At 44.8% G+C, this 21999-nt stretch overlaps 1 protein-coding gene across 7 annotated transcripts in view; it reads left to right on the top strand.

Annotated features, from left to right (window-relative positions):
• Positions 1-21999, top strand: part of PRPF3 (pre-mRNA processing factor 3) — a 73979-nt gene that overhangs the window by 32690 nt on the left and 19290 nt on the right. For all 7 annotated transcript variants that reach the window (XR_013624893.1, XR_013624892.1, XM_068130154.2 and 4 more), the window contains 4 exons: positions 2010-2101; positions 4311-4451; positions 4930-5029; positions 6633-6746. Coding sequence is in view for 5 of the 7 variants with exons in the window: in XM_068130154.2 (XP_067986255.1) it covers positions 2010-2101; positions 4311-4451; positions 4930-5029; positions 6633-6746 (447 nt within the window). In the remaining 2 variants the exon portion in view is untranslated. The remainder of the gene's footprint in view (positions 1-2009; positions 2102-4310; positions 4452-4929; positions 5030-6632; positions 6747-21999) is intronic.

Below are 21999 nucleotides of genomic sequence, written 5' to 3'. Positions count from 1 at the left end.
AATAGACCCTCATGCTACATTCTGTTCAAAATATAATATTTAATCGGGTGGTGCTCCATATTAATTGTCATAATAAACTAACTGAAGTACCTTGGGGGGTGGGGGCGGGGGATGGAGAGGTGAGGGAAAGGGAGGGGGGAGATGTACTGCATATACATCCTTTTGGTAGGAAGGGGCTTTGACATACCCCTCCATTTTGGGGAGGTGGGAGGGAATGAGGACAAATTTACCCAGACAAAGAGTGCTTTAACCTCAGCGTTACCCAGGTAAAAGAGAAAATTGTAATATCCTCTGCCACCACCACTAGGTGGCGCATTTACATGGCTAATTTACAGCTTGCAGTTTTGGTGAATTGAGTTGGAAATCAAAGACTGTATCTCGGTCCATGTGCTCTGTCAAACAAGATAACTGTTGTGGACTGATTTGGGTTGTGTTAAAACCTACACAGAGATTGTTGGCCTAATACAGTCTTAATAAGGTGGATTGAGCCCTTATTGTTTTCACTGTTTTCTGCCACTTTTATTTTTCCTTAAAATAAGTTTTACAAAAAAAAAAAAACTTGGGTTGTACCATTAATAAATGTATCGGTTCAAATTTGTATTTTATCCTCAAACATACCAATGATAGGTGGAACGTGAAACATCCCATGTGGCTTTGTATTACATTCTACACTAGACTTACTCCAATACATTTTTGTGTTTTCATCCCTCCCCCCTCTCCCTACCCCCAGTTGCTTGTATGTCCTTTCAATGTAGGTTGGTTTATTACCCTGTGCACGTGAAGTGAAAAGCAGGGTTAAGCAATTGATCCACTTTTGCCTGTCTGTTGATCAACAAACGTCAATTTATGATCGAGGAAAGACGTATTTTAATCGAATGTTATATTTTCAACACGAATTAGAACATGAATAGGAAGACAAGCTTGCCGTTTAACAGTACTTTGGCTCTGAGTTTGTCCAGATCGCACGTGCGCAGGGAGGAGTGGGATAACTTTTTTACTCTGTCTGCCTCTCTGGCAATCAAACAAAATTGAAAATGATCCCAAACAGGAAACTTTGTTTTTAAGGACGTCATAAAGGACACAAACAACATAACAAGTGACGTGTTGGATAAGGTGGTGTAGTTGATGGTGGTAAATTGTGGGATTAATTTCTTTTTTCAACCTTTATAATGTTTTTTTCAACCTTTTTTTTTTTTTTCAACCTTTATAATGTTTAACCCTGGTGTTGGGCTAGCGGCTAGGGTGCCGGCTTAGGATCCTAGGATCCTGGGTTCGAGTCCCGGTCGATCGCTGAATTAACGCCAGGGGGGTTGACTCAGCCTGTCATCCTTCCGAGGTCGGCTAATTGAGTACCAGTTCACTGGTAATTCCCTGTTTGTCGTTAAAGGCGGCAAAAAGGGTTGGTGTCAGGAAGGGCATCCGGCCGTAAAACATTGCTTCAAAAAGGGGATCAAAAAACAACAACAACCACGGTTCCCGAAAAAGGCCAACCCCCGCTTTGCGGGGAAAATGGCCTCTAAAGGTGGTTTAACCTTTATAATGTTTATTTTATTTCTGTTTAATTATATACTTGAACACAAATCGCCTTCTTGTCACTTCCAAAACCCTTCCGTGTAGCAGTACTTGGACATGGAAAAGAGGGTGGTGCATAAGAATAGTGTGTAACTGGTTCAATAGCCCAAAACTTCCAGAATTTTTTAAACGATCTTTAAAATATATGTATATATTTTTTTATTATTATTCATTTTTATTTTTTAAATAAAGTGTATACACCCTTGAACACTGAATGGGGTAACGTGTTCTATAAACTCTCCAGTGATATGTGTATTATGCTGAGTTCATTTATCCGTTTTGGTAATAGTGTTTTATGGTACAAAGGAGTGTAAATTGCTTCCTTTAATGTTGTTATTTAAAGTCTACTTGCATGAATTAAGCATTAGTTGTATTTCAAAAGACCTTGGGATTTGTCGTTTGATCCTGGGCTTCCCACCCCTATCCTGTTGTGGCAGACACGAAAACGTGGAAGGGGCATTGAAGAATGGTATAGAGTTTTATGGAATCACAAATTTGGTCGAACATCCCATTCAGCTGGCTCCTGAAGGTGAGTTGGCTTGGGTTTATTTTTAATGGTCCTTTCTGGACAACTCCAAGTACTTTTGATTCTTTTTATTTTGTTGCTGATATTGGATTAAACGGTACTTTTGCTGTGGTTTAAAAAAGTAATTTTGAAAACTTTTTTTTTTTCTTTTTTTTTTTTTTACATACCGTAATCACTTGTGTATAAACCACACGTTTTTCAGAAATATCTGATCAACACTTGGGATGCGTATTATCCATGAGAACCACAATTATGGCTCTTTCTCCATGTTTCTCGCACCGAAATAACATCAACCTTCATTACTGAGTGCCGCCATCTTTAAAATACAGTGCATTGTGGGATATTTCGTGCAACATAGAACGTTTTTTTTTTGTTTTTTTTGTTCTGAACAATTATTTCGATAGTATCAAAATAGTTCCGTTATAATACATTGGTTTGCTTTTATAACCTTTTGTCTAAACTTTTAATAAAATACACCGCCAAAGCAGCAATAATAAGCTTGGGGGTAACACGTGCATTGCAGCGCAATCACCTGCTTGAAAATTAGTTTAAAGTATCGACTCACGAAGGAGCTGAGAGAGTTACTAACGAGCTGTTCTGTGATAGTCTGATAGACGTCACATATCACTTGGTACGAGTCGTTCGGTACATTTGACTCCCCACGTCGTTCATCATATTGTGTTTCCATACAAGTTATGAGTCATCTGTTGTGCTGAATGAAACACCACCTAAAATGGCTCTCGCCATAGATCGGCAAAACTCCGCTTTTGAGTCAACTAAATTGCCAGTCCTGAGCTGGAGTTCATTTTTGCTTGAGTTAGTTTTTCTGGTGTGGATTATTCTTGTAAACTGGCATTTTCCTGAGAATTTTATCTGAAAATTGCACTGCGGGATTACACACGAGTGATTATGGCGTTTTGGGGTTTTTTTTGGTTGTTATAAGAGGTTAACTCTCTTTACTGTCATATCAGAGCTTTGTGCACCAATCAGTGAAACGGTCTGCTCGAAGGATTTTTTTTTTTTTTAAATACTGAATCGAGGCTCGTGAAAGAGCTGACAACCGTGAGGGAAAGACAGTACAGGGGGACCACGAGGGAAAGACAGCACAGAGGGACCACGAGGGAAAGACAGCACAGTGGGACCGCGAGGGAAAGACAGCACAGGGGGACCACCGCGAGGTAAAGACAGCACAGAGGGACCGCGAGGGAAAGACAGCACAGAGGGACCGCGAGGGAAAGACAGTACAGTGGGACCGCGAGGGAAAGACAGTACAGTGGGACCACGAGGGAAAGACAGTACAGTGGGACCGCGAGGGAAAGACAGCACAGAGGGACCGCGAGGGAAAGACAGCACAGAGGGACCACGAGGGAAAGACAGCACAGAGGGACCGCGAGGGAAAGACAGTGCAGGGGGACCTCGAGGGAAAGACAGCACAGTGGGACCATGAGGGAAAAACAGTGCAGGGGGACCACGAGGGAAAGACAGCACAGGGGGACCACGAGGGAAAGACAGCACAGAGGGACCACGAGGGAAAGACAGCACAGAGGGACCACGAGGGAAAGACAGCACAGGGGGACCGCGAGGGAAAGACAGCACAGAGGGACCGCGAGGGAAAGACAGACAGTACCATATTGATTATTATTTAAATAATCTCAAATTTCCGGCGTAGGCGCAGGGCCCCATTTTTCATGTGCCACATCCACACTCAGCCCTGGCACATGTACTGCAGGATGAGCTAATTATACAGCTAACCCCAAGGAGTGCATTTGGCTATGGTACAGGCACACAATGGCATACTCTTCTCTAAAGATACCACCTTGAGATAAATGCAGACAATAGAGCTGCCTTAATGGTCATTAAACGGCTGTATGTGCAGATTTACCAATCAACCAATGCTGACACACAGATGCTCAGTGTAATGTTCCAACTCATGGACGGTGCACTCCTTGATGCAACGATCTACCTGAAAAGCAGCAGATTGATGGTATACAACAGAGCCGAGAATATAATCCAGATTCGACAGCTCAAAAGGGAGTCTGCCATCTTGGAGCTACCCTTTACAACCCAAGCTAATTATTAGGAGGGTGTGTTTATGCTGTTGGGGGAGGGTTGGGTTGTGGGTTGGGTTGTCGGGCCGAGGGCGGGTCAGGCCCCTGGGTGTTTGTTTGTGGCTTGCGCAGCGACCCGCATCCTCGGCCTCACCCTGCCTCAGTGGAAGTGGAGAAATCGACGATGGGCATTTACCTCACGGCGAAGGAGCGCAAGAAACTTCGGAGACAGACAAGGCGCGAGGCGCAGAAAGAGATCCAAGAGAAGGTCAGACTGGGCCTCATTCCACCACCTGAGCCTAAAGGTAAGCAAGATGGGGTCCAGGGGGGTTTTCTTGCTAATAGCTGAAAGGTCTGTTGCTTTTGCTTTTCTGTCTGCTTGTTCACATCGACACCTTGGGGTTTTGCCATAATCTTCATGGCTTCCTGTCATCGAGATTATGTTTTCCAAGCATTATTGGCACTGTTTGAAGATTACTTTGCTCTTGACATTAGCGGCCAAGGCAAAAGTTTACTCTGCATCCCCCACCCCTCCCATTTGAACTACGCACCTTATGAATGAATGAACGAATGATCGTTTTAAGGCCATTTTCCCCGCTAGAGCGGGGGTTAGCCTTGCAGGCCCCATGACAATCATGGTTCCCTGTTTGAGGCAATGTTTTTATGGCCGGATGCCCTTCCTGACACCAACCCTTGGTCACCTTGGTCACCTTACCTTATATTGTCAACAAAAGCAGCATTTGTTTGAATGAAGTTTTGATGTCATCAAATTGGAATTTTCAGTGCGAATCTCCAACCTGATGCGAGTTCTGGGAACCGAGGCTGTGCAAGACCCAACAAAAGTAGAAGCCCATGTACGAGCACAAATGGCCAAACGCCAGAGGTGAGTTCCTTTATTTTGTACCTTTAACCTCACTTCCCTCCCTCCCTCACCCCCCACACCCCTACCATATCCCCACAAATCACTAAGCTTAGACTTCAGGACCTTTCAGTATTAGCTATGTTTTTTTTGTATAGTCCAACTTCCTATCATAGATCAGTTTATTTTCTTTAACTTGAGCTTCCCTTGTACAGACTAGCTTATGGGAGCACACCTTTCTACTATGACGAAGGTTCAAGTTTTCTGTGAAGCTGTAGACCACTCAATTAACTTGCCAATCTCTGTCTGTCTCTGTCTCTGTCTCTCTCAGACGATCTGTTGTATTGCCCCATAGTTTCTCATGCTCCTCTTCCATCTCTTGGGGTCTCATTCTGCAATGATCTTCTGATAAGTGTGCCATTCCTGGTTGGCTCTGCTGAGTTGAAGTTGAGCCAGACCCCTGTGCTGACTGATGCCAGCCTGTAGTGAACCTTCTGATTCCAGACTGGGAAAAGTTGTCTTCTCCGCCATAAATTGAAGGCATCGTTTGTTATGCCTACACATGTCTTGTTCATCATTATAACCTATGACATGCCCCTTTTCCATGCTGGAACAATATAAGGCAGCTTGTAAACATTCTTCATTGACTGGGAGGAGTGGGAGGTGCTGAACTACTTGAGCCTCACATCCATCACAATTCTGTGTTGTTTTTATCTTCCACCTGATGGTTGTTTGCATTTGCTCATTTGGGCATGTTAAATATTACCTTATTTTACCTCCTCATGAATACCATGATGCTTGTTGTTTTGTGAGACTGCTTTCCAAGATTGACAGTATTCTGTTGTATTTTATCATCCTACCTTAAAACGTTTTGTTACCCCCACCACCAAAGGTTATGTTTTCACCCAAGTCTGTTTGTTTGTTTGTTTGTCTCCAAGATATCTCAAAAAGTTGTGGACGGATTCGGACAAAATTTGTAAGAGATGTAGTGTATGTGACAAGGATGAAATGATTAGATTTTGGTGAAGATCCGGATTCGGATCCAGCTAGTAGAATTTTAAAAGCGATTCTTCACCATTGGGAGATTGGGCCAAAAACGATACATAGCAGGATATCTCAAAACGTTGTGGACGGATTTGGTGAGGAGGTTGTGTGTGTGACGAGGACGAATCGATTCGATTTTGGTGAAGATCTGAATATGGAATCGGATACGAGAATTATTTAATTTGTGAGTGATTCTTCACCATTGAGAGATCGGGCGAAAAGCGATGTGAAACATGATATTTTAAGAAGTTATGGACGGGTTATGACTAAACTAGGTGAACGAATTTATTAGGTGACAAGAACAAGCCGATTAGATTTTGGTTCAGGTCCGAATCCAGATCCAGCCTATCGGTAGATACAAAATGTAAACTGTTCAGGCTGGCGGAGGTATGCGCTCTCCCGAGTGCCGTTCTAGTTTTCGAGATATTTTTGTGCTTCTGACTATTTGTTACCATAGCAGCAATATATTATTGCTTTGTGTTGCTCTGAGTTTGTTTTGAAGGTTTTGTTTGGAGTTTTGACGATTATGAATATCACAGCAGCAGTTTCTTGGTGCTGAGATGTTACGGTGTGTTTGGTACAGACTGCATGAGGAGGCAAATGCCGCACGCAAACTTTCTTCTGAGCAGCGAAGAGAGAAAAAGATGAAGAAGTTAAAAGAAGACACGTCAGCAGGAGTATACATCGCTGTGTACAGGTTTGGATGGCCTTGGATCCTGGGAAACGTGTGTTGGAATATTTTTGCTTTTGGTACATCTGAGTCATAACCTTGTCAAATGCTTGAATGTATCACTTCAGTCCTGCAAAGGCATGCAGTTTGTTACTTCCACCACCGAAGGTGGATGGAGGTTATGTTTTCATCCCTGTTCGTTTGTTTGTGAACAGGATATCTCAAAAAGTTGTTGACAGATTCGGACAAAATTTGGTTGAAGAGGTTGGGCATGTGACACGGATGTGTATATGTGACATTGTGACAACGGAATAATATGATTAGAATTTGGTGTAGATCTGGATATGAGAATTTTCGAAGTGATTCTTCACCATTTAGAGATGGGGCAAAAAACGATATATGTACAGCATGATATCTCAAAAGGTTGTGGACGTATACGGACGAATATTTTGTGGACAGTTTGGGTGTGTATAAAAACCACCTTTAGAGGCCATTTTTTCCCCGCAAGCGGGGGTTGGCCTTTTTCGGGAACTGTGGTTGTTGTTGTTTTTCGGTCCCCTTTTTGAAGCAATGTTTTACGGCCGGATGCCCTTTCTGACGCCAACCCTTTTTGCCGCCTTTAACGACAAGCAGGGAATTACCAGTGAACTGGTACTCAATTTGCCGACCTCGGAAGGATGACAGGCTGAGTCAACCCCCCTGGCGTTAATTCAGTGATTGACCGGGATTCGAACCCAGGATCCTAGGATCCTAAGCCGGCACCCTAAGCCGGCATCCTAAGCCGGCCGGTGTGTATGACATGGACAAATTGATTCGATTTTGGTGAAGATCCAGATCCAGATATGAGAATTGTTTAATTTTTTTTTTAAAGTGATTCTTCACCATTGAGTGATAGGGCCAAAAACGATATTTAGCATGACAACTCAAAAATTGTGGACGACTTGTGACAACTTGGTGGATGGGTTGCGTAAGTGACAAGAACAAGCCGATTCGATTTTGTTTAAGGTCCGGATCCAGATATGATCTATCAGTGGGATACAAAACGTAAATTGCTCGTGCTGGCGGAGGTACGTGTGGAGTCTGGATTATTAATTTTTTTTGGAAATTCTAATGGTGTTCGTATAATAAATAGTAGCTTCTAGTAGGTTTGTAAATAGTAGGTTCGTCTAATCTAATGGATGGAGATGAGAGATTGTAATAGTAGGATGCTTTTATATGGAGAGAGAGAGAGAGAGAGAGAGAGAGAGAGAGAGAGAGAGAGAGAGAGAGAGAGAGAGAGAGAGAATGAATGAATGAATGAGAATATTGAATTTGCAACACCATTTATTTCACAAAAAAATGCACCAGGTCAAGTTACATTTTTACAGAAAATAAAAATAAAAACAACAGTTCTTAATGTTAAAAAGAAAAGTACAAATTCGATTCATTTACAACACATAATGCTTCATTAATACACCATTTGCACTCAAAGAGTTTGACATTTTCATTCGCCACATAATAATCAAACTCTAACCTTATTCTTGCAGACACCAGCCCTTTAAACATAGGAACAACATCAAACCCATGCCCATTATCAATTTTAATTTTCCTTGATTTATATATTGAATATTTTGCTACAGCAACTAAGAAGTTTAGGAGAACACCAGAGTCCTTGCAGGAGGGTCTGAAAGATACACCAAAAATAAAAGAGTGTGAAGTAAAAGGAAAAGACAACTGCTCAAAAAGGTGTGTGAGAATCAAGAAAAGAGGTATTAGTCTTTCGCATTTCACATAGGCATGAAAGAGATCCTCCTTCTGGACACAGAAGGGGCATGCTACTGGCACTGAGCTGTCAAGGTGATGAACAAAGATGTTCGTAGGGAGAGCCCAATGTGCTAGTCTCCACTGAATATCTGTGAGGAACCCGTAAATAGGTAGTTTGTACATATTAGGCCACAGTGGCGTGGCAGGAGACCCTGGCCCTAACCTTTCTGACCACAAGGCCACTCGCGCCACTCCGGAGAAGGGTGATGCTTGGTTTTGTCGAAGGAGCTTGTGAATACCCGCCTTTTTTACCAAATGAAAAGGAGATACAAGTTCACCATTTGACTGGAGAGCTGGGAGCACCTTAATTTCAGGGAAAGACAGCCGAAAATCCTCGACATTGTTTATACCTTCCCAGCCAATATTTAACTCCTTAAACTTCCTCTTGACGATGCGTATAATTTGGCTGACAATACGCACGGATCTTAAACCATGAATGGCCGCCACCCTGCCAGCAGACATCCATTTTGTCCCAGATGTATCCCTCAGGTCACAAACTTTGCCAATTCCTCCTTGAGTAAATTTCCTAATCAAAGTCGGACTATGAGGAATGCATGGAAAAAAACCGTTATAGAAAATAGGTTCTTGGATAAACATCCGGCAATTATAAGCCTCAAGGCAACGATGAACCCCAAAACCTTTCCAAACTCTCAGCAAACCCTGATAAAAAATTGGGATTGAAACTAAGCTGACACGGTCAAGGTTCACCAGGAACAAGTGCCTATCATAACACAGGCCTCCCACTTGTTGCAACAAGCAAAACGCAAATGAGCGCCAGGGCAGCTCTTCAGCATACAACAGCCGTTGCACAGACTGTAGGCGAAAAGCCATAAGCCGGGTGGACACATCCACAATTCCATGTCCACCCTCCTTCCGAGGATGGTACAGTATTTGTGGCCGAAGCCAGTGGTATCCATTCCAAAAGAAATTGACCAAGACCCGCTGGATGGCTGGTATCAACTCCTTGGGTGGCTGCAAGGCAATTAGTTTATGCCATAATCTTGCTGCTATCAAGTTATTTATAACAAGAGTGCGGCCTTTGTAAGAAAGAGATCGCAGCAGTCCTTCCCATCGTTTCAACCGGTGTGTAATTTGTTCAATCATTCCTTCCCAGTTCTTCATTTCTACTTCCTGGTTGCCGAGATAGACACCAAGATATTTGACCCCATCTGTTTTCCACTCTAAATTATGTGGGAGTGATGGTGGCAGTGTTAAAGAAAGGTTATCTGAACCGCACCATAAGGCTACACTCTTGCCCCAATTTACTTTGGCAGAAGAGGCCGCAGAGTAGTCTTTAAGGCAACGCTGCACCGCAGCAACACTACTTGGGCCTTTAATCAGAACACATACATCATCAGCATAAGCTGTGACCACAAATCTTGAACTAAAAACGGCTCCCACATCTTGAGTTATTCGCTGCCTGATGGATGCTAAGAGTGGTTCAAGGGCAATTATATACAGAAGTCCAGAAAGGGGACAACCTTGACGGATACCCCGTCGGAAAGGAAAAGGGGGACATAAACTATTGTTTACTTTCATCATGCAGAAGGTGTTAGTGTATAACAGCTTAACATAGGAAATGAAAGTTTCGCCAAAACCCATCCGCTCCAGAACAGAAAACAAATATGTATGATCAACACGATCAAAAGCCTTTGTTTGGTCAAGAAACAACAACCCAAAACTGGCACGCAAGTACTTATTACAAGAAATAATATCCCTTATCAAAAACAGTCATAAATTGACCTTCCTGGTACACAGTAGGTCTGGTCAGGGTGCACAATAGAGCTGATCACAGTTCCCAAACGGTTTGCTAAAGCCTTTGACAAAAGCTTGTAATCCGCACACAGCAATGAGACAGGCCGCCAGTTCTTGACTAGTTGAGTGTCCCCAGCCTTTGGCAACAGGCACATGACTGCTCTTCTGCAGGACAGGGGAAGCTCTCCAACATGAAGGCATTCATCAAATACCTCAAGCAGGTCAGGTCCCACGAGTTTCCAAAAAGTCTTATAGAACTCTCCAGGCAAACCATCAATCCCAGAGGCTTTACCATCCTTCAAGCTCCGCATAGCAGTTTCAAGTTCAGCAGCCGAAACTGACATGTTCAATGTGCGTTGCTGGTCCTCCTCAAGTCTTGGAAGCCCAGTAGTCAGCTCCTGCAAGATCTCATTACTTATGCTCTGGGGGGAGTACAAGTTTGTATAAAAACCCTTCAAAACAGACTTAATCTCCTGTTGGGAGGTCACTATTGACCCATTAGCAGCACGTAGCCCGTGAATCTGTTGTGCTTTTTTGACAGAGTTCTCCAAACTAAAGAAGTCCTTATTTGGCATATCCAAAGTCAAGTAACTCATCCTCATACGCACCAAGGTACCCATTGCCCGCTGCCTCACCATTTCGATCAGTAACGACCTTTTTGTCCATAGTAACTGATCATATCCCAAATCTTTCCCAGCCCCATTACGATTCTGTTCCAATTCTGCAATTTCGGCCTTTAATGAGTCAACTGAGAGACTTTGCATTTTAGTAGTAAACAGACTATACTGTTGACAAAACGTTTTAACTTGACACTTTGCAAGGTCCCACCATATGCAAAGGTTGGCATGCTCAAGCTTAGAGGACCGGATTTTCCCCCACACTGTTTGGAAGGCATCTTCAAATTTCTTATCACTTAACAACCGAGTATTGAGTGACCAGTACGCGCTACCTCCTGATGTCAGGGGTAATTTAAAGGACATTGCCACTAAATTATGATCTGAAAACCCTGTTGGGAGTATTTGGGTAGTGGACACCACATTCAGCATTGGCTTATTGATATAGATCCTGTCCAGCCTTGCCCTTGATATGACGCCATCATGACATCTGCACCATGTGTAGGCCCGTGAAGTTGGATGCTGCAACCTCCACACATCCTCAAAACAATAGTTCTTGATGAGGCTCGCTAACACCTTTGCAGAAGCGCCGTGGGGTTCATGTCCATTCCTGTCAACTGAAGGATCAATTGTACAGTTAAAGTCCCCTGCGATACAGGTGAGAGCAGCTGGATCCAGCCCCTCTACAAAGTCCCGCAATGTGGAAAAGAATGTTCTTCTTTCTATAGGTTCACTTGGTGCATACACATTTACTATAATAAGCTTTTGTGTATTGCAGTAGAACTCCACCGCTATCAAATGTGCCTTATGGACCTCCCTACAAATAACACTCTGAGTGGGAAGCCTGGGACTTAAGGCGATGGCAACACCCGCCTTGGGTGTGGAAACCCCACTCAGCCACCATTGCCCTTTAAAGAGTTTACACCATTCAGCTGCCAAATTGTTTGTGGCATGGGTCTCTTGCAATAGAATGACATCTGCTTTTACCCTCTCCATTGCCTGGATTGCTTGAATTTTTCGTAAGGGGGCACATCCCCCATTGATGTTCAGGGAGGCAATATGTATTTCTCGCGTTGTCATTCTAAGGTGGTAGCTCACCGTCCGCCTGCAATTCCTTATTCGCCTTTGTTACTGCTTTACGAAGACGTTGAAATTGAGGCTCCGAGAGCATGTGGTCATTTTTCTGTAAAAGAGGTTTCGAAACCTTAATGAAAGCTTGAACATCAGGGAAATGATTTCTAATTACAACATGACGTTGTCTAAACGTTTCGTTTAAGAAATCAATGACCTTCCCTTTTGTCACCTCTGCTTGCCTCACCTGCTCCTTCTGAGATTCACTCAGGGCAGCAAGACTGCATCCTTCATCAGCCTCGACCCCACTCTCACCCAGTGGTGTGTCAGACACTGACACCTCATCTGTGTCATTGTCACCATGGTATTTTTGTTGCGTCTGCATGGCACCAACGACCCCATCGTTGTTGTCTGCCACCGACTTATCAATCTCTTTCTCATCATCTTCCGTTGAGATGAGGGTCCTTAACTGCTCGTCGCATGGTGCAGGGTGTCCACCATCACACACGGTGACACGCTCGGTAATGCTTCGATTCTCTTCATCCTGTGAAATGGGCAGATTCCCATCTCTACCTATTGCATTACCATTTTGCTCATGGTCATCAGGTTGGTCTGTATTACCATCTGCCTGCACGAGAACCATTTTGTTTCCTTTTCCTCCATTCTCATCGCTCGCAAGAGAGCGTTTCAAGTTTCTCCTCGACTCGGTCTCCATCAGCTTCACCTCTTCGAAGTCCCTTTGTTCTTGAGGTTGCAGCCTCTCCTCCACATATGGTTGCTCCACTACCGTATGGGCTTCTCCACCAGCACCACTGTCACCCGCACCCTCGTATTCCGGTGTTGACCTTTTTTCGACACCTGGCTCATCTACAGGGTCGTTCAAGTCATTTACAGGGGGAGGGGGGGCTGCCCCAGCTGCTGTGGCATAACTCTTCCTCACATCAGGACAATACTGCCGAGTGTGTCCGTATGCCCCACATGTATAGCAAATCAAGGTCTCAGTAGCTGCAAAGATCCGGTAATCATGATCTCCTATTTTAAAATTTATAGATATGTTCAGCTGTTTTGCCTCATCCTTTAGTACGACGAAACAAAAACGTCTAAACGACTCTACATGCTTCAGCCTTCCGTTCCTGGTTCGCAGGGGGACCGTGATAATTCGTGAGACGACAGTCCCATGCTCCCCTAATTTACATAGGATTTCTTCATTCCTCAGAAAGGGCGGAACGTTACTTAAAATAACTTTAACCGCCGGCTTGTCCATGGACGATACCGGGACAAATTGGTCATTCCCCAACGTTAACCCGTTTTGCACCACGATGTCTGCAAGGCTAACTTGTGACACGAAAACCACCACTTTGTGGTTCATTCGAGACGCAGCACGAATGTTATTTACCCCGATCAAATCCCCGATTGCAAGTAGAACATCGTCCATTTGCACGTCTTCCGGCGGAACAAGGCACAGCCCGTGCTTACGCGATAACACCTCATCACTAACACGATCAGCAGTCCTTTGACTATTCCTATTAGCCATTTATCGGCAATAAACTAAACAAACTAAACAGTAACAATGCAATAAACTAACCAAACAAATCAAAATTAGTTAAATAAGTAAATAAATAAATAAATAATCGGCATGATATAACCAACCCACGTTATAAATTAATACAGGTGGCTAACCGTTACCGTGCTGTCTCTCTCTCCCTCTCTTGTCTCAAGAGCAGAAGGGAAACACGGAGAAAACTTCACAAACTCGTACAAAGGACACAAATGGAGTGAAAGGAGGATAGGAAAGACCACCAACACAGCACCGTACTCACAGTTCAACACCCACAGCCGCCATGATTACCACACCCATGCACGACTCACAACCATCCAGAAGGGGGCGAGAGAGAGAGAGATAGAGATAGATAGATAATGGATATCATGAATAATTCAGAAGATTATTGATTAGCAGGGATTTTAATTTTCCAGGGATCGATCAGGTCCATGTACAGGTAAAAGGGTACAGCAGATGAAGCTTTTCTAGATTTGGTCCAGGATTGCTTTTCACCCCTTGTGTTGTTGTTGAAGGCAGCAGGAAGTTGGGTGTGAAGAGAATGACAGAGATCTGGTGGTGATCGAAGGCCGCATTTCAGTGGATTGGGACCTGAGTACCCTCGTCCCTCGATACAAGGGGAAAGGTGACCCTCTGGAGTGTGGCTCGTACCGAGCGATAAAGTTATTGGAGCATGGAATGAAGGTATTGGAAAGGGTGTTGGAGAGGAGGATAAGGAAGAAAGTGAAGATCGACGAAATGCAGTTTGGATTTATGCCAGAAAGAGGAACGACAGACGCACTTTTCATTGTGAGGCAGTTGCAGGAGAAGTACATGGAGAAGAGGAAGAAGTTGTTTCTTGGGTTTGTTGATCTGGAGAAAGCATTCGATAGGGTTCCACGCAAAGTATTGACATGGGCATTGAGGAAGTTAGGAGTGGAGGAATGGTTGATCAGAGTCGTGATGGCAATGTACAAAAGAGCACGCACAGCTGTAAGGAAGAAGGGCGGGAACAGTGGTGAGTTTGAGGTGAAGGTGGGAGTGCATCAGGGGTCGGTACTAAGTCCACACTATTTGTAGCTGTGATGGAGGTGCTGGCTCAGAACGTAAAGGAAGGTTTACCGTGGGAGTTGTTGTATGCAGATGATCTGATGTTGATTGCGGAAAGTATGGATGGACTGAAGGAAAAGATGAACAAGTGGAAGGAATGTATGCAGACAAAAGGTCTGAAGGTGAATATCGGAAAGACCAAGGTGATGGCAAGTGGTAAAGCATGTGGTGAGGTGGAAAGAACTGGGAAGTGGCCCTGTGCTGTGTGTAGGAAGGGTGTCGGAGTGAACTCCATTCAATGTACAATGTGCGCTGAGTGGGTTCATCAAAAATGTAGTGGTCTGAGAGGGTCATTAACCAGTGTGGCAGCTACATTCAAATGTAAGGTGTGCACAGAGGGAGCTGCAGATGGAGGAAATGTTGGGTTGGATCTTGGAGACGGCATGAAGCTGGAAGGTGTGAAAACATTTTGCTACCTCGGAGACGTGCTGAATGGAGAAGGTGGATCAGACTCGACAACAGTTGCTAGAGTGAGATGTGCATGGAAGAAGTTTCGGGAACTGAGTGGCATGCTGATGATGAGGGGTGTCGTTGAAGCTGAAGGGAAAGGTGTATGCTGCATGTGTGAGAAGTGTTATGATTTATGGGAGCGAGACATGGGTAATGAACGTAGAGCAGCAACAAAGGTTGGAAAGGGTGGAAATGCAAATGGTTCGACGGATGTGCGGAGTATCGTTGAGAGAGAGGAAGACAAATGATGAATTGCGAAAGATGATGGGAATAGAGCCTGTGATTGATGCTGTGAAGAGGAACAGGTTGAGATGGTTTGGTCATGTGTTGAGGAAGGATGAAAGTGACTGGTTGAGAAGATTGATGGAAATGAATGTAGAAAGAAGTAGAGGACCGGGAAGACCGAGAAAGACTTGGCTAAAGATGGTGGAAGAAGAAATGCGGGCAAGGGGGTTAACAAGGAGAGTTGCAGAAAATAGGGCAAAATGGAGAAGATTGTCATGGGGACAGCAAGGCTAACCCCCACTCTGGTAGAGAAAATGGCCTTTAAAATGCATGTTGTTGTTTTATTGCTTTTCACCCCTCAGCCCAATGGGCTAAGGGGTATTGTCGGCCGGTCGTCTGTCAACTTTTGGTTTCCGTCAATTTCAAGGAGAACGGCTTGTCCGATTAAATCCATTTTTGCAGTGTGTGTTGGGGTTGAGTAGTGGAAGGTTCCTTTCGAAAATGGGCGCACTGCGATTTTCAATATGGCCGCCACGGCAGCCATCTTAAAATTGGTTTCTGTCAATTTCGAGCAGAACGGCATGTCCGATTAAATTCATTTTTGCAGTGTGTGTTGGGGTTGAGTAGAGGAAGGTTCTTTTCGAAAATGGGCACGCTGCGATTTTCAATATGGCCGCCATGGTAGCCATCTTTAAATTGGTTTCCATCAATTTCGAGCAGAACGGCTTGTCCGATTAAATCCATGTTTGCAGTGTGTGTTGGGGTTGAGTAGAGGAAGGTGCCTTTCGAAAATGGGCGCGCCGTGATTTTCAATATGGCCGCCATGGCTTCCTTATGGCATGGGCTGAGGGGTTCCGCCCGCTTTGCGGTGCTATTTATTAAACTAGTATGCAGAAAAGTCCACGAGGGGAAATGCAGTGTTGAACCTCTCTTTGAGTAATGATCCCAATGTGGTGGAGGTGAGAGAATATCCAGGGACAAGTGATTAACATCGTGTGTGTAAGTATTCTGTACAGACATGAGAGTTTGGGATAGTGGAGTAATGCTATTCGATTTCAGTGAGGTAAACTTTGAGGGTATGAGGAGAGAGTTGTGTGCTCTAGATTGGGAAAAGCTAACAAGTAGGCAGTCTTCATTGGAGAATTTAGCAACCTTCAGGAAGCAAATGTTGAGTGTGGAGAGTAAGTATACCCAATAAGTATACCCATGAGCAAAAGTACCCATACCCAGTGACAGGGAAATGTGGCCATGGTGGTGGTGAAAATATCCACAGGTGACAGTCAGGCAGTTGTCTGGGGAAATTAAATCCATCCTGTAGCGCCCAACCTCACCAAAGGTGGCGCTATTCAAACCAACTGCAACAGCGAGGAAGTACAGTCAGACCCTGACATTCACGGGGGATAAGTTCCTAGAAAATGCCGAATATACGAATGTAGGGGTATTGTTTGAATTGGAGGGGTGGGGGGGGGGGGGGGGGTGAAAACACGGCCTACGCTCGTGGGGTTGCTATGACAGAACAAATTACGACAACATAACAAAGGGAACAGCAGGGTGGAAGGAGAAAATAGATGGAGATGGACAACCAAGGAATGCAGGTAATGATTGAGGGGTAAAGGAGAACCCAAAGGGTGGACAATTATGGATACATAAGCAAAATTTTGGGTGGAGTGGGGATGATATAACATGTGTAGAAAAGATGATTTTTGGATGGGGGATGACTTGAGATGGTGAACAGCTGTCTTGAAGACCTGGAGGGTTTAATTTGCCGGGCGGGCGTCTCACCTGGAAGAATGAGATTGAAGAGAATATGGAAGGTGGTTCCGCAGGTGGGGGGGAAAGGAATAAATGAATGGAGGTGTGAGCAGTCGTTCTGGATTCAGGCAGTTTCACTAGGAAGGTGTTGCTGCTGGACCGTGTGCATCCTGCAGATACCTGATGGGGACAAAGCATGGAGAGGGCATGGTGTACAAGTCTTGACCAAGTGCCTCCAGGCCTTTGAGACAAGTTTGAAAGCTCATTCTTGAGATTGGACAGATGTTGGTCTCTGGCTCTCCGGAGAGTAGACACACTTGTTGCAAGCTTTGTGGAATGATCTGAGGTTGTCTTAAGTTGGATTTGCCTTCCAGGAGGAGAACGCAAGTTGTTTTACAGCAACTGTCTCACCATAGGATTCAGAGTACTGTTACGAATTCGTCACTTCCAGTGTTGTGGTTTTCATCCACTTGAAACATTTCTGCTTCTATGTATTATTATTATTATTGTTTGAGGGAAATAGCCATTATTATTGTCAAAAGGTAAAAAGGTTAATGTTAAATGAAACAGGAAACCGGTTCGGGAACCGGAAGACGGAGAAGAAGAGGAGGTGAGAGAAAAGAAGGCGGGGCAAAAAGTCGGACAAGAAGCAGGTCACTTCAAGCTCCGGAGCGAGCTTTGTCGAACGAAAGTCATGAGTGAACTTTGAGTTTCCTTGAAAGGAATTCCTGCGATAGGTGTTATCGCTGGGATTGATAAACCTGCGTGGTCAGGTTTGGCGTTGAGATTCTGAAGAATCATCACTGGGTCGTTGCGACTCAAGTACGAGCCGTCGGCCATTTTGACACTCGCGCTTTGCTCAACGCAAAAGGTCTTTGCTTCGCGTCAGTGTTTTTCACCATTCAGACGTCTATCTGGGATGTGTGTGTGCAACGCGGAGTTTGAAGATTCATTTGCGGTTCGCCAACGGTGAACCGTGAACGTTCATACCTGGACGGCGCCTTTGGATTTCCCATTCCTCCGTGAGTTTGCCTTACGCGGTTTTGGACCACGTGACTCTTTGCGCCGCTTCGGCCGCCTACGCCTCTGTGCTGTTTTGGCGGAGTGACTGGGCCCGTCATCTGAACGGGGTTCGGGTTTCGATTCGATATCGCTCTGACGCTCGCTGGAGGGAATCACCTTTGAGCCATAGAGACATTGGGGAATGTTCTTTTTTCACTCACTTGGAGCACAGTGAGTTATCTTATCCTAGCTGATGGTACCATCATAAGATGTGTTGATTGTACTATTGATTGCTATTATTATTGTACCGTTATTCTTGTGTGATTTTTAATATAATATTTGTTTGTTGATAACCAGTGGTGTGGTTTCCCTATTAATTTCTGACACAGAATAACATCTTTTTCTGCCGTGGCTCTCGGGGCTCGGAGGTACACCGTGACCGGGGGGGTCGGGGAGGAGCACGTAACAGAAATTGGGGGCTCGACCAATTGGCTCGGGGGCTCGAAATTGGGTCTTCGTCTGGGATTAAATTCCCTAATAACATTCGTCCGGGATCGAATTCCCTAGCATTCCCAAAATTCCCAAATTTTTCCCAAAAAAAAAAATATTTTTTTTTTTTGAAATTTCTAGTGTGAAGGTTAACAGGTGCTAACGGATAGTCGCTATGGTGTTTGACGCAGAAAAGTTTGCGGCGTCCCCTAGTGAGGCACAGTTCCAAGCGTTAAAAAAATCGGAACTCTTGATATTGGCCAGACATTTTAACTTGGAGGTCTGAGTTAATATGAAGAAAGCAGAGATGCAGACATTGGTGCTCGAGGCTCTGGTGGGACAGGGCACATGGACAGAGGTAGCCTTGGATTGGTTACCTGAGGAACAAGAAAATGTGGAGCTCTGGAAACTGGAGATGCAACTGCAGAGCCAGGAAAGGTTAAAAGCAGAGGAAAGGAAGGCAGAAAAGGAAAGAGTAAAACAGGAACGAGAACTTGAGGAATAAAGAATAGAACAGGAAAGAAGAACAGAGGAAAGGAGAACTGAAAGGGAACTCGAAGAAAGAAGAGAAAAGGAAAGAGCAGAGGAGAGAAGAGCCGAAAGGGAGTTAAAGGAACGTGACATGGAGCTTCAGAAGGAAATTAAATTCAAAGAGCTGGAGTTGAGAGAACGGGGAGAAGTAGCATCCATGCCGGCTAGTTCGACATCTAGTCAGAACACCTGGGATGTTGGTAGACATGTGAGGCTGGTTCCACCCTTCAATGAAAAGGAGGTAGCCAAGTTTTTTTTACACTTTGAGAAAGTGGCTGGAATGCTAAAATGGCCTGAGGAGTCCTGGACCATGTTAGTGCAAAGTGTTCTGGTGGGTAAAGCTCAAGATATATTTTCGGCTTTACCGATTGACCAACAACACAACAACAGGCATTTTAAGGCCATTTTCCCTGCAAGAGCGGGGGTTAGCCTTGCGGTCCCCATGACAATGTTCTCCATTTTGCCCTATTTTCTGCATCTCCCCTTGTTTAACCCCCTTGCCCGCATTTCTTCTTCGACCATCTTTAGCCAAGTCTTTCTCGGTCTTCCCCATCCTCTCCTTCCTTCTACATTCATTTCCATCACTCTTTTCAACCAGTCACTTTCATCCTTCCTCAACACATGACCAAACCATCTCAACCTGTTTCTCTTCACAGCATCCATCCCAGGCTCTATTCCCATCATCTTTCGCAATTCATAATTTGTCTTCCTCTCTCAACGATACTCCACACATCCACCGAACCATTCGCATTTCCACCCTTTCCAGCCTTCGTTGCTGCTCTACGTTCATTACCCATTTCTCACTCCCATAAATCATAACACTTCTCACACATGCAGCATACACCTTTCCCTTCAGCTTCAATGACACTCCCCCCCCTCATCAGCACGCCACTCAGTTCCCGAAACTTCTTCCATGCACATCTCACTCGAGCAACCGTTGCCGAGTCTGATCCACCTTCTCCATTCAGCATGTCTCCAAGGTAACAAAATGTTTTCACACCTTCCAGCTTCACGCCATCTCCAAGATCCAACTCAACATTTCCTCCATTTGCAGTTCCCTCTGTGCTGTGCACACCTTACACTTGAATGTAGCTGCCACACTGGTTAATGACCCTCTCAAACCACTACATTTTTGATGAACCCACTCAGCGCACATTGTGCACTGAATGGAATTCACTCCGACACCCTTCCTGCACACAGCACACGGCCACTTCCCAGTTCTTTCCACCTCACCACATGCTTTACCACTTGCCATCACCTTCGTTTTTCCGATATTCACCTTCAGACCTTTTGTCTCCATACATTCCTTCCACTTGTTCATCTTCTCCTTCAGTCCATCCATACTTTCTGCAATCAACACTAGATTATCTGCATACAACAACTCCCACGGTAAACCCTCCTTTACGTTCTGAGCCAGCACCTCCATCACAGCTACAAATAGTAGTGGACTTCGTACCGACCCCTGATGCACTCCCACCTTCACCTCAAACTCACCACTGTTCCCGACCTTCGTCCTTACAGCTTTGCGCGCTCTTTTGTACATTGCCATCAATACTCTGATCAACCATTCCTCCACTCCTAACTTCCTCAATGCCCATGACACTACTTCACGTGGAACCCTATCGAATGCTTTCTCCAGATCAACAAACCCAAGAAACAACTTCTTCCTCTTCTCCATATACTTCTCCTGCAACTGCCTCACAATAAAAAGCGCGTCTGTCGTTCCTCTTCCTGGCATAAACCCAAACTGCATTTCGTCAATCTTCACTTTCTTCCTTATCCTCCTCTCCAACACCCTTTCCAATACCTTCATTCCATGCTCCAATAACTTTATCACTCGATACGAGCCACAGTCCAGAGGGTCACCTTTCCCCTTGTATAGAGGGACGAGGGTACTCAGTTCCCAATCCACTGGAATGCGGCCTTCTTTCACCACCAGATTGCAGATCTCTGTCATTCTCTTCACACCCCAATTTGCTGCTGCCTTCAACATATCTCCCACAACTCCCGTCGGTCCTCCCGCTTTTCTACTCTTCATTGCTTTTATCGCTTCCTCAACTTCCTTTTCGGTTATCTTCTCTGCCGGTTCTAAAACTGGGTTACTCTCTATGTTGCCATCCCATTCATTCTCTGCATTCAACAGTATTTCCATATATCTCTTCCATCTTCCTTTAATTCCATCTGGGTCCACAACGATTTGTCCCACTTCATCCTTCAAGCAACTCACCCCCATCACATCACACCTCTCTTTCGCTATCTGCTTTGCAATCCTGAATACCGCTCTCTGACCCTCTTCCGAATCCAAGCGTTCTCCGAACATTTTCCTACATGCCTCCTGTGCCTTTGCTACCTCTTTCTTTGCAGCCTTCTTGGCTGCCTTATAACTTTCATGCTCTGCCTTTTCTGCTCCCATACCCTTCACCTTCTGCCACTCCTTGAACTTCTTCCTCTTCTCGTCAATCTTCTTTCCAACTTCATCATCCCACCAACATGTTTCTGAGTGCCTCGGTGGTCCTGTTGTCCATCCACATACCTCACCAACGGCTCCCAACAGACTATCTTTCATTGACATCCAACCACTTTCAAGCTCAACCACATCATCCTCCACCATACTCAGCCTCTCTTTTAATGCCTCCCTCACTGTCACCTCTTTCAACCTCCACACCGTCATTCTCGGTTGGTACTTCACCCGCCGAGCTGTCCTCGCACCTTTCCCCCTTATGTCGCAGACAACCAAGTGGTGCTGTGAAACAGCCTCCTCCCCCGGGATCACCTTTGTGTCCCGGAGGTGCCCCCTATCTCGCCTACGCACCAGCAGGTAGTCAATGGCCATTGTATTTCCATTTGGCAAATTGGGTGATGGCAAATTTGGTTAGAAATTGGGATTGTGGATGAATTTGGTATTCGGGGAGATATGGGGAGGACGAGACATAGTGACGAA

This window comes from Myxine glutinosa, chromosome 11, assembly GCF_964187855.1.
Source record: "Myxine glutinosa chromosome 11, kmMyxGlut1.1, whole genome shotgun sequence".
Taxonomy (NCBI): Eukaryota; Metazoa; Chordata; class Myxini; order Myxiniformes; family Myxinidae; genus Myxine; species Myxine glutinosa.
This window is presented reverse-complemented; position numbering and strand designations above follow the sequence as displayed.